This window comes from Hylobates moloch, unplaced genomic scaffold (genome assembly GCF_009828535.3).
Source record: "Hylobates moloch isolate HMO894 unplaced genomic scaffold, HMol_V3 SCAFFOLD_15, whole genome shotgun sequence".
Classification (NCBI taxonomy): domain Eukaryota; kingdom Metazoa; phylum Chordata; class Mammalia; order Primates; family Hylobatidae; genus Hylobates; species Hylobates moloch.
Window position 1 is genome coordinate 54,329,900 of NW_026652290.1, and position 15,570 is coordinate 54,345,469.

The 15,570-nt window shown below is 46.7% G+C and overlaps 1 protein-coding gene across 6 annotated transcripts in view; it reads left to right on the top strand.

The window, feature by feature from the left end:
• The first annotated feature begins 265 nt into the window (after positions 1-265).
• The window catches only part of CUNH2orf42 (chromosome unknown C2orf42 homolog), a 43,629-nt gene continuing 28,324 nt past the window's right edge, over positions 266-15,570 (top strand). Inside the window, exons 1-5 of one of the 6 annotated variants that reach the window (XM_058429059.1) lie at positions 554-743; positions 5,250-5,305; positions 9,136-9,401; positions 10,417-11,251; positions 12,688-12,798. In XM_058429059.1, the coding sequence (XP_058285042.1) occupies positions 10,429-11,251; positions 12,688-12,798 (934 nt within the window). In that variant the 5' untranslated portion in view covers positions 554-743; positions 5,250-5,305; positions 9,136-9,401; positions 10,417-10,428. Of the gene's footprint in view, positions 744-5,249; positions 5,306-9,135; positions 9,402-10,416; positions 11,252-12,687; positions 12,799-15,570 lie in introns of those variants that run through there. The other 5 variants (XM_032179021.2, XM_032179023.2, XM_032179024.1 and 2 more) reach the window with 5 other exon arrangements.

The following is a 15,570-nucleotide window of genomic DNA, read 5'->3' on the forward strand; positions in this document are numbered from 1 at the left end:
AAATAGCACTCAGGCCAGAAGGGAGTCAAGACGAGCCTTGGAGCTGTGCCAGCAGTAAGATCGGCCAGAAGCACTCCAGCTCCAAGGCAGAGCCTGAGTTTTACATACGCTAGGTCGGCGTAGGTTCTACCACCGCATTCCCCCAGAGTCTCAGCGGTCTCTGAAGGAGAAAACTAAAACTCCCATAAGACAACGCGAGCTCAGGTGGGCGGCCACTTGCCGCGCGTAGGCGGCTCTGACCAATAACGATTGTCGTTACAGCGAACAGTTTGGCCCCGTTTGTAAAAGGCCGCTGCAGGCGAAGAGAGAAGAGGTGAGGGCGGTCATCAGCGAAGGGCTCCGGGGCTCCTGGGGGGGGCGCAGGGCAGGTAAGGGGGTCGGGTTGAGCGAGGACCTGGGCGGCGGTGGGGCAGGGGTGTAGAGCTGGGGTTCCCAGCGGAGAGCATGTCCAAGGAGCGGCTGCTGGCGAGGTGATGCTTCTGCCTGGGCCTACTTGGGACCGGAAGTGAGCGCTCGCGCGGGGAGGATGCCGGGAAGCAGGTCCCAGGGGATATGTGTGTGTCGCTGCAGACCCATCCCGGAAGCTGGCCGGGAGGTGAGCGTCCCAGAGTCGGGCGGCCGCTCCGTTGACTGCAGGGCCCCGGCGGCCTTCCTTCGCTGTTCCGAAGTCGTTCAGGGCTGATGTGCCCCAGCCTCCCACTTGTGGTTTGGCAAGCCATCCAGCCGACTGCAAACCCACGTTTGTGAGTTACCTGCTGGCTGTGACATTTCCGTCAAATCTGAGTAACAGTTTCCTCATCTCTAAGATGGGTAACATAGTATCTACCTCACAGGATCGTGTGGGCAGTACACGAGTAAATGCATAGAAAGGATTTAACACGCAGTGTACTCAGCTAGTTTTATTATTTATCCGTGATGATCATTTGTTCTCTTCCCCTAACTGTGCCTCACAAGCATGAAACAGCATCCACCAAACATTTAGGTCTGGGTAGTGGTTGGATGGAAACCCACCGCGGGTTAACGCTTCCAACACCAGTCCCTTGACACTCTCCCGCCGAGGAGGCTGATTTGTAAACTTGCTGAGAAGAGACTACCCAGCAGATCTTTCAGGTTTCAAATCCAAGTTCTTTACAAGTCGTGTTAATTGTTTGTATATGCTTTCGATATAGAGCCTCTAGGAAGTAATACTAGTACGTGTTTTAAAATTCAAATACTGCCAAACAGTGAAATGTAAGTCTCCCTCCTAACTTCTATTTCCGAACTCCCATGTCGTTTCTTCTGAGGCAATAGACATTGTATGTGTGTGTGTATAGATAGATACATATGTGTATCTCTGGTCTTTTTTTTTTTCTTTTAAAAGAGTAAAACCAAGAATAGCATATTACAAAGTGCTGCAGTTTTTTCACTCCACAGTGTATCTTTTTTTTTTTTTTTTTAAGAGACAGGGTCTCACTGTGTTGCCCAGGCTGGTCTTGAACTCCTGGGCTCAGTGATCCTCCCGCCTCAGCCTCCCAAAGTGCTGGGATTACAGGCGTGAGCCACCACGTCCAGCTACTCAGGCCATTTTTTTTTTTTTTTGAGATAGAGTCTCACTGTCGCCCAGGCTGGAGTGCAGTGGCACGATCTCGGCTCACTGCAGGCTCCGTCCCCCGGGGTTCACGCCATTCTCCTGCCTCAGCCTCCCGAGTAGCTGGGACTACAGGTGCCGCCACCTCGCCCGGCTAATTTTTTGTATTTTTAGTAGAGACGGGTTTCCACTGTGTTAGCCAGGATGGTCTCGATCTCCTGATCTCGTGATCCTCCCGCCTCGGCCTCCCAAAGTGCTGGGATTACAGGCGTGAGCCACCGCGCCCGGCCGTTTTTTGTTTTGTTTTGTTTTGAGATGGAGTTTCCGTCTTGTTGCCCAGGCTGGAGTGCAATGGCATGAACTTGGCTCATCGCAACCTCTGGCCCCCAGGTTCAAGCGATCCTCCTGCCTCAGCCTCTGGAGTAGCTGGGATTACAGGCATACGCCACCACGCCCGGCTAATTTTGTATTTTTAGTAGAGACAGGGTTTTTCCAAGTTGGTCAGGCTGCTCAGGAACTCCCGACCTCAGGTGATCTGCCTGCCTCAGCCTCCCAAAGTGCTGGGATTACAGGTGTGAGCCACCGTGCCCGGCCGTGCCATTTTTTTTTTTAAACAGCTGTAAAAATATTTTATTTTCTGGAAAGTATTCCATTTTATAGATATACCATAATTAATTACACCAGTGTCTTCTTGAGGGACATCAGGTTGTTTCCTATATTTTACTGCTACAAAGATGCTTCATTGAGTTGCCTTATAATTTCCCTCATTTCACACATGTGGGAGTCAGTCTGTAAAATAAATTCTTAGTAGTGTAATTGCTGGGTCAGAATATCAGATCAAAATATACTGATTCCAAATATGCAAGGAAGATATCAGACAAGCTCAAATTGAGGGACATTTTGTAAAATATTTGACTCTTCAAAACTGTCAAGATTAGGAAAAAGAAAGACAAACTCACGGACTCAAGGAGACTAAGGAGACATGATGACTAAATGCAATGTGGTATCTTGGATTGGATCCAGAAACAGAAAAAAGGGGCAAAGTCTAGAGTTTAGTTAATAATAATGTGGCAACGTTGTTCCCTTGGTTTTGACAAATGTCCCATGTTAATATATGATGTTAACATTGGGAAACTGGGTGAGGGGTGTTTGGGAACTGTGTTCTGTCTTCCACTTTTCTGAAAATCTAAAACTAGTCTAAAAGATTTATTCTTTTTTAAAAGGGAGATTTTTTTTTTTTTGAGACGGAGTCTCGCTCTGTCACCCAGGCTGGAGTGCAGTGGCGCGATCTCGGCTCACTGCAAACTCCGCCTCCGGGGTTCACGCCATTCTCCTGCCTCAGCCTCCTGAGTAGCTGGGACTACAGGCACCTGCCACCACGCCCGGCTATTTTTTTGTATTTTTAGTAGAGACAGGGTTTCACCGTGTTATCCAGGATGGTCTCGATCTCCTGACCTGGTGATCTGCCCGCCTCAGCCTCCCAAAGTGCTGGGATTACAGGCGTGAGCCACTAAGCCCGGCCTTTAAAAGGGAGATTGAGGCCAGGCGTGGTGGCTTACGCCTGTAATCCCAGCACTTTGGGAGGCCAAGACAGGCAGATCACCTGAGGTCAGGAGTTCGAGACCAGCCTGGCCGACATGGAGAACCCCTGTCTCAACTATAAATACAAAAAAAATTAGCCAGGCTTGGCCGGGCGCGGTGGCTCACGCTTGTAATCCCAGCACTTTGGGAGGCCGAGGCGGGCGGATCACGAGGTCAGGAGATCGAGACCACGGTGAAACCCCGTCTCTACCAAAAATACAAAAAATTAGCCGGGCGTGGTGGCGGGCGCCTGTAGTCCCAGCTACTCGGAGAGGCTGAGGCAGGAGAATGGTGTGAACCCGGGAGGCGGAGGTTGCAGTGAGCCGAGATCGCGCCACTGCACTCCAGCCAGGGCGACAGAGCAAGACTCCGTCTCAAAAAAAAAAAAAAAAAAAAAAAAAAAAAAAAAAAAAAAAAAAAAATTAGCCAGGCTTGGTGGTGGACGCCTGTAATCCCAGCTACTCAGGAGACTGAGGCAGGAGAATTGCTTGAACCCGGGAGGTGGAGGTTGCAGTGAGCCAAAATCACGCCACTGCACTCCAGCCTGAGCGACTGAGCAAGACTCCGTCTCAAAAAAATAAATAAATAAAATAAAAAAGGGCATTAGTGGACAACTGGTAAAATCTGAATAAAGCCTGTAGTAGAGTTAATAGTGTTGTACCAATGTTAAGACCTGATTTTTAGCCAGGCGCGATGGCTCATGCCTGTAATCCCAGCACTTTGGGAGGCTGAGGCAGGCGGATCACAAGGTCAGGAGATCGAGACCATCCTGGCTAACACAGTGGAAACCCGTCTCTACTAAAAATACAAAAAAAATCAGCCGGGCGTGGTGGCAGGTGCCTGTAGTCCCAGCTACTCGGGAGGCTGAGGCAGGAGAATGGCGTGAACCCAGGAGGCGGAGCTTGCAGTGAGCCAAGATCGTGCCACTGCACTCCAGCCTGGGCGACGGAGCCAGATTCCGTCTCAAAAAAAAAAAAAAGACCTTATTTTTGACAAATGCCCCATAGTTATGTGAGACGTTAACATTTGGGGAATCTGTGTGAAAGGTAGGTAGGATGTCTCTGTACTGTCTTTAGCTTTCCTATAAAAGCCAAAATGTAGTTGGGCATGGTGGCTCATGCCTGTAATCCCAGAGCTTTGGGAGGCTGAGGTGAGTGGATCATCTGAGGTCAGGAGTTCGAGATCAGCCTGGCCAACATGGTGAAACCCTGTCTCTACTAAAAATACAAAAATGAGCCGGGCATGGTGGCACGCGCCTGTAGTCTCAGTTAATTGGGAGGCTGAGGCAGGAGATTTGCGTGAACCTGGGAGGTGGAGGTTGCAGTGAGCTGAGATCACGCCACTGCACTCCAGCCTGGGTGACAAAGTGAGACTCCGTCTCAATTTAAAAAAAAACTAAAATTAATAAATTTGTTGAAATAAATTTTCTAAAATTATTCCAAAATTGAAAGCATTTTTAATAAAGAAATATGTATTTATAATGTTAAAGATGCTCACAAATCACCCACTAGAGGGCATAATCAAAAAGTAAAAGAAAAGACAGGTGGCTCACACCTGTAATCCCAGCACTTGAGAGGCTGAGGCAAGTGGATCACTTCAGGTCAGGAGTTTGAGACCAGCCTGGCCAACATAGTGAAACCCTGTCTCTACTAAAAATACAAAAAAGTTAGCTGGGCGTGGTAGCAGGTGCCTTTAATCCCCACTACTCGGGAGGCTGAGGCAGGAGAATCGCTTGAACCCGGCAGGTGGAGGTTGCAGTGAGCTGAGATCGCGTCATTGCACTCCAGCCTGGGCAACAAGAGTGAAACTCCGTGTCAACAACAACAACGAAAGTAAAAGAAAAGATAAAAGAGTGCAACTCCATTGTTGATGCTACAGCTATTCCTATGCTAAAGCTACAGCACCAACAGCTGGCAAACCACCTCCTCCCTTAATGACAGAAAGGTTTTTTTCTACTTTGATAATATGTTAAATCATCATTAGCAACATAATTTTTAAATTAATTTTTTCTAAGCTCTTTCTATATATAAATTGTATATATATATATGTGTGTGTATATATATACATATACATATATGTATGTCATATCGTAATTTTGCAGATGAAAAAATCCTGAAGCTCAGAAGTTAAAGGACTTGGTCACAGAGATCATTCATGGTAAAGAACAAACTGATCCTTCATGTTTTGACTTTGGAACAATATTCTAAGAATCCATGTGGGACTGAATGAGAATACCTACTAAAGAAGTTCATTGAGCTGGGAAGGAATGCTGTGTGAACAGGCTAAAGATGCTACATCAGTGGCTTTTAACTGGGGAAGTTTTGCCTCCAGAGGACATTTGGCATTATCTGGAGACTTTTTTTTTTTTACAATTTTTTTTTTTTTTTTTTTTTGAGACGGAGTCTCGCTCTGTCACCCAGGCTGGAGTGCAGTGGCGCGATCTCGGCTCACTGCAAGCTTCTCCTCCTGGGTTCACGCCATTCTCCTGCTTCAGCCTCTCCGAGTAGCTGAGACTACAGGCGCCCGCCACCACGCCCGGCTAATTTTTTGTATTTTTAGTAGAGACGGGGTTTCACCGTGGTCTCGATCTCCTGACCTTGTGATCCGCCCGCCTCGGCCTCCCAAAGTGCTGGGATTACAAGCGTGAGCCACCGCGCCCGGCTACAATTTTTACAATAGGGATGGGGCTTGCTACCGGGACTTAGTGGGTAGAAACCAGGGATACTGTTAAACATTCTGCAATGCATAGGATGCATAGGATAGCCCCCACAACAAAGAATTATCCAGCCCTAAATGTCAGCAGTGCCAAGGTGGAGAAACCCTGCTATGCATCTTATTTCACAAAGCACTTGTTTTCCTTAAAATATATATATGTGTGTGTATATATGTGTGTGTGTGTGTGTATATTTTGTGTGTGTGTGTGTGTGTGTGTGTGTGACAAAGTCTCTCTCTGTTGCCCAGGCTGGAGTGCAGTGGTGCGATCTTGGCTCACTGCAACCTCTGCCTCCTGTGTTCAAGCAATTCTCATGCCTCAGCCTCCTGAGTAGCTGGGGTTATAGACATGTGCCACCATGCTTGCCTGATTTTTGTATTTTTAGTAGACACAGGTTTTCATCATGTTGGCTAGGCTGGTCTTGAACTCCTGGCTTCAAGTGACCCTTCCACCTCAGCCTCTCAAAGTGCTGGCAATTATAGGTGTGAGCCATTGTGCCTAGTCTTCTTTTTAAAACTTTTTTTTTACACGGAATTTCACTCTTGTCGCCCACACTGGAGTGCAATGGCGTGATCTCAGCTCACTGCAACCTCTGCCTCCCAGGTTCAAGCGATTCCCCTGCCTCAGCCTCTGGAGTAGCTGGGATTACAGACGTGCACCACCACGCCCAGATAATTTTTTTTTTTGTATTATTAGTAGAGACAGGGTTTTACCATGTTGGCCAGGCTAGTCTTGAACTCCTGCCCTCAGGTGTTCCACCCGCCTCGGCCTCCTAAAGTGGTGGGATTACAGGCACAAGCCACTGCGCCCAGCCTAAAACATTTTTTTTTTTTTGAGATGGAGTCTCGCTCTGTCGCCCAGGCTGGAGTGCAGTGGCGTGATCTCAGTTCACTGCAAGCTCTGTCTCCCGGGTTCATGCCATTCTCCTGCCTCAGCCTCCCAAGTAGCTGGGACTACAGGTGCCCGCCACCACGCCTGGCTAATTTTTTGTATTTTTAGTAGAGACAGGGTTTCACCATGTTAGCCAGGATGATGTCGATCTCCTGACCTTGTGATCCACCCACCACAGCCTCCCAAAGTGCTGGGATTACAGGTCTGAGCCACTGTGCCCAGCCTGAAACTTTTTTTAAGAAGAATAGAGAGCACTGGGCATGGTGGCTCACACCTGTAATCCCAGAAATTTGGGAGGCCGAGGCAGGAGGATTGCTTGAGCCCAGGAGTTCAAAGCCAGCCTGGGCAACATAGTGAGACCCCATCTCTATAAAAAATTTATGGCCGGGTGCGGTGGCTCACGCCTGTAATCCCAGCACTTTGGGAGGCCGAGGCGGGTGGGTCACAAGGTCAGGAGATCGAGACCATCCTGGCTAACACGGTGAAACCCCGTCTCTACTAAAAATACAAAAAAAATTAGCCGAGCGTGGTGGTGGGTGCCTGTAGTCCCAGCTGCTCGGGAGGCTGAGGCAGGAGAATGGCATGAACTTGGGAGGTGGAGGTTGCAGTGAGCCGAGATCGCGCCACTGCACTCCAGCCTGGGCGACAGAGCAAGACTCCATCTCAAAAAAAAAAAAAAAAAATTTATAATTAGCTGAGTGTAGTGGCACATACCTGTGGTCTCAGCTATTTGAGAGTCTGAGGCAGGAGGACTGCTTAACCTTGGGAGGTCAAGGCTGCAGTGAGCCATGATCTGCACTCCATCTTTGACAACAGAGTGAGACTCTGTCTCAAAAATAAAAAAAAAAGAATAGGGCCAGGCACAGTGGTTCATGCCTGTAATCCCAGCACTTTGGGAGGCCAAGGCGGGCAGATCACTGGAGGTCAGGAGTTCAAAACCAGCCTGGCCAACATGGTGAAACCACATCTCTACTAAAAATACAAAAATTAGCCAGAGAATTGCTTGAGCCCGGGAGGCAGAGGTTGCAGTGAGTCGAGATCACGTCATTGCACTCCATCCTGGATGACAGAGCAAGACTGTCTCAAAACAATTTTTTTTCTCTCTACATCTTCTATAGTCCACTGATTAACAAATTGGAAAGTACAAATAAGAATAGTTTTAAAATGTCCACCTTTTCCTTGGTGCTATGAACTAGTCCCTGACTGTAATTTTTACTGAGTAAATGAAGCTTTGTGGCTTACACCTGTAATCCCAGCACTTTAAGAGGATAAGGCAGGAGGAACACTTGAGGCCAGGAGTTCAAGACCAGCCTGAGCAACAAAGTGAGACCCCTGTCTCTACCAAAAATTTTTTAAAAAATTAGCCAGGCATGGCAGCATGTACCTATAGTTTCAGCTACTTGGGAGGCTGAGGCAGGAAAATCACTTGAGCCCAGGAGGTTGAGTCTGCAGTAAGCCGTGATCACACCACTGCACTCCAGCCTGGGTAACAGAGCAGAAAATAGTAATGTATTACTATTAGGAAGGATGAGTTATTGACTAATTATGTAACATAGCTCTAGGTGTGTTCTTTTTTCTTTTTTTTTTTAAAGAGATGGGGTCGGCCGGGTACATTGGCTCACGCCTGTAATCCCAGCACTTTGGGAGTCTGAGGCGGGCAGATCAGGAGGTCAGGAGATCGAAACACAGTGAAGCCCCATCTCTACTAAAAATACAAAAAATTAGCCGGGCGTGGTGGCATGTGCCTGTAGTCCCAGCTACTGGGAAGGCTGAGGCAGGAGAATAGCTTGAATCTGGGAGGTGGAGGTTTCAGTGAGCCGAGATTGCGCCACTGCACTCCAGCCTGGGTGAGCAGGGTGAGACTCTGTCTCAAAAAAAAAAAAAAAAAAAAAGGAGATGGGGTCCTGCTCTGTCACCAAGGCTGGGGTATAATGGCACAGTTTGCAGCCTTGCTCTCCTGGACCCAGGTGATCCTCCCACCTCTCCCTCCAACGTAGCTGGGACTACAGGTTCACACCACCATGCCCAGCTAATTTTTAAATTTTTTTATGGAAATGAGGTCTCACTATGTTGTCCAGGCTGGTCTTGAACTCCTGGGCTCAAGTGATCCTCCACCTCAGCCTCCCAAATCTCTGGGATTACAGGAGTGAGCCACCATGCCAGACCTCTAAAGTGTTCTTGATAACCCCCTTTGTAATGACATTAGCACCTTTTTACATTCTTGCAGTTGGAAGTACAAAACACTTAACCATTTCCATAATCATTTCTGTCAAATATTTCTCAAGTAATGTGAAAGACTTTGATTCCTATTCTGTTTGATTTCTAAGGAAAGAATCATCCTGTCTTTGTATAACTTTGATATTTTTTCTTGTTTTACTTGCAGACTATCAAGATCTCCACTTAGGGAAGTGGGAATCTTATTTGCGGAACATTGGGCAGAAGCTTTGCCATTGGCTGGTGAAGCAGGAGGCAGAATGTCTGCATTGTTACACCATACAGCTCAAACTTCAGAAGACTTTGGGTTAAGCAGTTATCATTAGTCTGCAAATGATCGTGTTTTCACCTGATCATTAGAAACTAATGAAACACCTTTTAGGTCTTATGAATTCAGGTTACACTGTTTTCCAGATGCCTTGGCAGCTGGTACAGGTAGGATTGGGCTGGGTTTTGTGGGGAATGATGGAAGGGAAAAAACTCATCTTTCATGTTCTCTAATTCTTTTTTTTTTTTTTTTTTTTTTTTTTTTTTTTTTTTTTTTTTTTTTTTTTTTTTTTTTTGAGACGGAGTCTTGCTCTGTCGCCCGGGCTGGAGTGCAGTGGCGCAATCTCGGCTCACTGCAAGCTCCGCCTCCCGGGTTCACGCCATTCTCCTGCCTCTCCGAGTAGCTGGAACTACAGGCGCCCGCCACCGCGCCCGGCTAATTTTTTGTATTTTTTAGTAGAGACAGAGTTTCACCGTGGTCTCGATCTCCTGACCTCGTGATCCGCCTGCCTCGGCCTCCAAAAGTGCTGGGATTACAAGTGTGAGCCACCGTGCCCGGCCTTATGTTCTCTAATTCTTGCTGAAGTTAAACATCTGGGCATGTAAAGATTAGGTTAACTAACTTCCGTTGTTATATAGAACAGTGTTAAATCTGGAGAAATGCTTTGATTATTAGGATTTAAAAAAATAGGTATGAAAGGCAGTTTCCTCCACTTTCATTTTGTTTGTGGGTTTAAATTTATGTTGTTTTGTGGTACAGTTTAAAAATAGTGGATAGCAGCCAGGCACGGTGGTTCACACCAGTAATCCCAGCACTTTGGGAAGCTGAGGCAGGTGGATCACAAGGTCAGGAGTTCGAGGCCAGCCTGGCCCACATGGTCAAACCCTGTCTCTACTAAAAATACAAAAATTAGCTGGGCGTGGTGGTGGGTGCCTATAATCCCAGTTATTCGGGAGGCTGAGGCAGGAGAATCGCTTGAACCCAGGAGGCGGAGGTTGCAGTGAGCCGAGATCGCGTCGCTGCACTCCAGCCTGGGCGACAGAGCGAGACTCCGTCTAAAAAAAAAAAAAAAATAGTAGATAGCTTTTTTATATTTTGCTTTCTGTACTAAATATCATAAGTGATTTTAACTTTTTGTGTGTGAAGGTATACTCATACTGTTGGGTGTATTATCTTTTGTAGAGCCTCTGAAAAATGGAACCGAATTCTCTGAGGACTAAAGTCCCAGCTTTCTTATCTGATTTGGGGAAGGCCACATTGAGGGGAATCAGAAAGTGTCCCCGATGTGGCACATACAATGGAACCCGGGGACTAAGCTGTAAGAACAAGACATGTGGAACCATATTCCGCTATGGTGCACGCAAGCAGCCTAGTGTTGAAGCTGTCAAAATCATTACAGGCTCTGATCTTCAGGTCTACTCAGTGCGGCAAAGAGACCGGGGCCCTGATTACCGATGCTTTGTGGAGCTCGGGGTTTCAGAGACGACAATCCAGACAGTGGATGGGACGATCATCACTCAGCTGAGCTCTGGACGGTGTTATGTCCCCTCATGCCTGAAAGCTGCCACTCAAGGCGTTGTGGAAAACCAGTGCCAGCACATCAAGCTGGCGGTGAACTGCCAGGCAGAGGCCACCCCTCTGACCCTGAAGAGCTCGGTCCTGAATGCAATGCAGGCCTCCCCGGAAACCAAACAGACCATCTGGCAGTTGGCCACAGAACCCACAGGTCCTCTGGTGCAGAGAATTACTAAAAACATCTTGGTGGTGAAATGCAAGGCAAGCCAGAAGCACAGTTTGGGATATTTGCATACATCTTTTGTGCAGAAAATCAGTGCCAAAAGCTTGCCTGAGCGCCGCTTCTTCTGCTCCTGTCAGACTCTGAAATCGCATAAGTCAAATGCCTCCAAGGATGAGACAGCCCAGAGATGCATTCATTTCTTTGCTTGCATCTGTGCCTTTGCCAGTGACGAGACACTGGCTCAGGAATTCTCAGACTTCCTAAATTTTGATTCCAGCGGTAGGTGGTGTGGTTAATATGGTTATTATGTTTTTCTAAAATTGCAGTGAAAGAGTTCCACTGATGCATTTGGAGATTGTCTTAGCAACCTTCAGCCTTCAGAAACAGTTGCTAGATAATTCAAATGAAAAGTGTTCCTTCTTTTTTTTGAGACAAGGTCTCACTTTGTTGCCCAGGCTAGAGTGCAGTGGCCTGATCACAGCTCACAGCAGGCTTGACCTCCCAGGCTCAGATCCTCCCACCTCAGTCCCCGCAGATAGCTAGGACCACAGGCACGTGCCACCATGCCTGGCTAATTTTTAAAATTTTTTGCAGAGATAGGGGTCTTACTTTGTTGCCCAGGCTGGTCTTGAACTCCTGGGCTGAAGCAGTCCTCCTGCCTCCACCTCCCAAAGTGCTGGGATTACAGGTGTGAGCCGCCACACCTGGTTGCATTCCTTCTTTCAGTCCCAGTCAGCACACTTGCATAAAGGTGGTTGGTTGGTTGAAATTAATGATCAAGAGACAGAATCTCGTGAGTCTCATGTCTCCAGGCTGGAATCAATGGTCAATCTCGGCTCACTCAATCTTCACCTCTAGTTTCAACTTTTCTTCCCTTATACAGGCGTGTGCCACCATGCCTGGCTAATTTCTGTATTTTTGGTAGAGACGGGGTTTCACTGTGTTAGCCAGGATGGTCTCGACCTCCTGACCTCGTGATCCGCCCGCCTTGGCCTCCCAAAGTGCTGGGATTACAGACGTGAGCCACCACACCAGGCCCAAAGAACTTATTTTAAAGCAAGCAATCACTCCATAATTTTGTTTTTGTTTTTGTTTTTGGTTTGTGTTTTTGAGACAGGGTCTGCCTCTGTCGCCCAGGCTGGCATGCAGTGACATAATCACGGGTCATTACAGCCTTGACCCTCCTGGGCTAAAGTGATCCTCCCACTTCAGCCTCTCGAGTAGCTGGGACCGCAGGCGTGCTAATTTTTTATTTTTTGTAGAGATGGAGTCTGCCTATGTTGCCCAGACTGGGATAATTCGTTTGGGTGATTTTTAAAAAGAAATTGACTTTTTGGGCCGGGCGCGGTGGCTCACGTCTGTAATCCCAGCACTTTGGGAGGCCAAGGCGGGCGGATCACGAGGTCAGGAGGTCGAGACCATCCTGGCTAACACAGTGAAACCCCGTCTCTACTAAAAATACAAAAAAAATTAGCCAGGCGAGGTGGCGGGTGCCTGTAGTCCCAGCTACTAGGGAGGCTGAGGCAGGAGAATGGCGTGAACCCTGGGGGGCGGAGCCTGCAGTGAGCCGAGATCATGCCACTGCACTCCAGCCTGGGCGACAGCGAGACTCTGTCTCAAAAAAAAAAAAGAAATTAGCTTTTTGCTACATAGAGGCCCATATTCATACTTACCCTTGGATAGGATTAATAATTCAGAAATCTTCTGTTTTTTAGGTCTTAAAGAGATTATTGTACCCCAGTTAGGTTGCCATTCAGAATCAACAGTATCTGCTTGTGAGTCTACTGCCTCTAAGTCAAAGAAGAGGAGAAAGGATGAAGTATCTGGTAAGAGTCTGGTTGGCTGGTTTGGTGGTATTGTCTTTAGAGATTGTTTTACTGCATTTTATGTCTTTGACTGAACCTCAGCAATTACAAGAAAATACTATATTTTATTTTATTTTTATTAAAATAAAGAGACAGGGGTCTTACCATCTTGCCCAGGCTGGCCTCGAACTCCAGGCCTTAAGTGATTCTCCCATCTTGGCCTCCCAGAGTGCTGGAATTATAGGTGTGAGCTATCACACCTGGCCAAGAAATATTATGTTTTTGTTCTTATGGGTTTTTTTCCTGAGAAAAGTTTTACTCTCCATTGATGATTCTTTTTCAAGTTAAGCTAAAAGTTTGATCCCTTAGCCAAAAATAAGATCCAACCAAATTCCACTTTTACTGTATATGTTTGTACTTCCCTTAAACAGATTAATCTTATACCTTAATCTGCCTTAGGATAGTATTATGAAGTTTTCATCCATAGAGTGTTTAAAAAAATTTTGCGACAATGGTTATATTCCTCACACTAATTTAGAAATATAGGTTATTGTCTTCATTTTCAGTATATGGAGACACACACACACACACACACATTTTTTTCTTTTTTTTTTTTTTTTTTTGAGATGGAGTCTTGCTCTGTCGCCCAGGCTGGAGTGCAGTGGTGCGATCTCAGCTCACTGCAACCTCTGCCTCCCGGGTTCAAGCAGTTTTCATATCAGCCTCCTGAGTAGCTGGGACTAAGGGTGCACGCCCAGTTAATTTTTATATTTTTAGTAGAGATGGGGTTTCACCATATTGGTCAGGCTGGTCTCGAACTCCTGACCTCAGGTGATCCACCCGCTTTGGCTTCCCAAAGTGCTGTGATTACAGGCCTGAGCCTGTAATAAATAAGGCGTGAGCTGCTACACCCAGCCTTATTTATTTATTTATTTATTTATTTAGAGATGGAGTCTTGCTCTGTTGCCCAGGCTGGGGTGCACTGATGCGATCTCGGCTCACTGCAACCTCCACTGCCCAGGTTCAAGAAATTCTTCTGCCTCAGCCTCTTGAGTAGGTGGGATTACAGGCGCCCACCACCATGCCCGGCTAATTTTTGTATTTTTAGTAGAGACGGGGTTTCGCCATGTTGGCCAGGCTGGTCTTGAACTCCTGACCTCAGGTGATCCACCCGCCTCGGCCTCCCAAAGTGCTGGGATTACAGGCCTGAGCCACTATGCCCAGCCAGGCCACATTTTTAAATTCAAATACTTAATACTAGTGTCAGTTAAGGACTTTGATAAATCAATATAAAAATGGTGAAGTATCCTAGTAGGTAAGCATCAAGAGACCTAGAGTCTAAACAAAATGAAAATATTACTTGGTCCACACCTGTGGACCAAACTCCAAACTTACTAGTAAACAGAGAAATGCAAACATTTTAGAAATGCAAAATTAAAACAGGATACCTTTTGCTACCAGATTAGCAAAGTTTTGTGTGTTTTTTTGTTTGTTTGTTTGTTTTTTAAGAGATGAGTTCTCACTGTGTTGCCCAAGCTGGAGTGCAGGGGCACAATCATGGCTCAGTGCAGCCTGGACCTCCCAGGCTCAGGAGATCCTCCTGCCTCAGCCTCCCAAGTAGCTGGGACTACAGGCACAAGCCATCATGCCTGGCTAATTTTTTGGTTTGTTTTTTGTAGAGACAGGGTTTCACTGTGTTGACCAGGCTGGTCTCAAACTCCTGACCTCAAGTGATCCTCCTGCCTCAGCCTCCCAAAGTGTTGGAATTACAGGTGTAAGCCACCATGCCCAGCTGGCAAAGTTTTTTAAAATGATGAGACCACAGGCAAAGGTAAAATCCAGGCTCTCTGGCATGGCTAGTGTAGTATACATTGCTATAATCATTGGTATATAGCTTATAGTATCTGTTAAGATCCTTAAAATGGTCCTACCTATAGGAAATATTGCTAGGGATGGATCAGGTGGTCATGCACAAGAGTTTTGGTACTGGGAAGTTGAAGAAAGATGAAGAAACAAAGTGACATGGTCATTTGTGCATTTTAGAGAGGCAATTCTGGCAGGAATATAGAGCAGAAAATGTTGTTAAATGTTTACTTATTAGTCTTTCCCTTTTTTTTGGAAATGGAATCTTGCTCTGGATTGTGCAGTGGCGTGATCTCGGCTCACTGCAACCTCCGCCTCCTGGGTTCAAGCAATTCTCCTGCCTTAGCCTCCCAAGTAGCTGGAATTACAGGCTCCTGCCACCACGCCTGGCTATTTTTTTTTTTTTTCTTTTTTGAGATGGAGTTTGGCTCTTGTCGCCCAGGCTGGAGTGTGATGGGGCGATCTCAGCTCACTGCAGCCTCCACCTCCCGGATTCAAGTGATTCTCCTGCCTCGGTCTCCTAAGTAGCTGGGATTAAAGGGGCTCGCCACCACACCCAGCTAATTTTTGTATTTTTAGTAGAGATGAGGTTTCACCATGTTGGCCAGACTGGTCTCAAACTCCTGACTTCAGGTGATCCACCCGTCTCGGCCTCCCAAAGTGATGGGATTACAGGTGTGAGCCACCATGCCCGGCCCCACTTCTAAATAATCTTTTCTAAGGAAATAATTATTGGTATAGGAAAAACGTTTTGTCTGGAGTGTTGATTTTATGATTATTTAGAATATTAAAAAATTAGAAACAACTAAGGGTTAACCACTGGAGATAGTTAAATGAACCATGGTAAAGTCACTTTACCATAGAATATCAGGCAGGCATAAAAATGATTATAGTCTGGGTGCAGTGGTGCATGCCTGTAGTCCCAGCTAC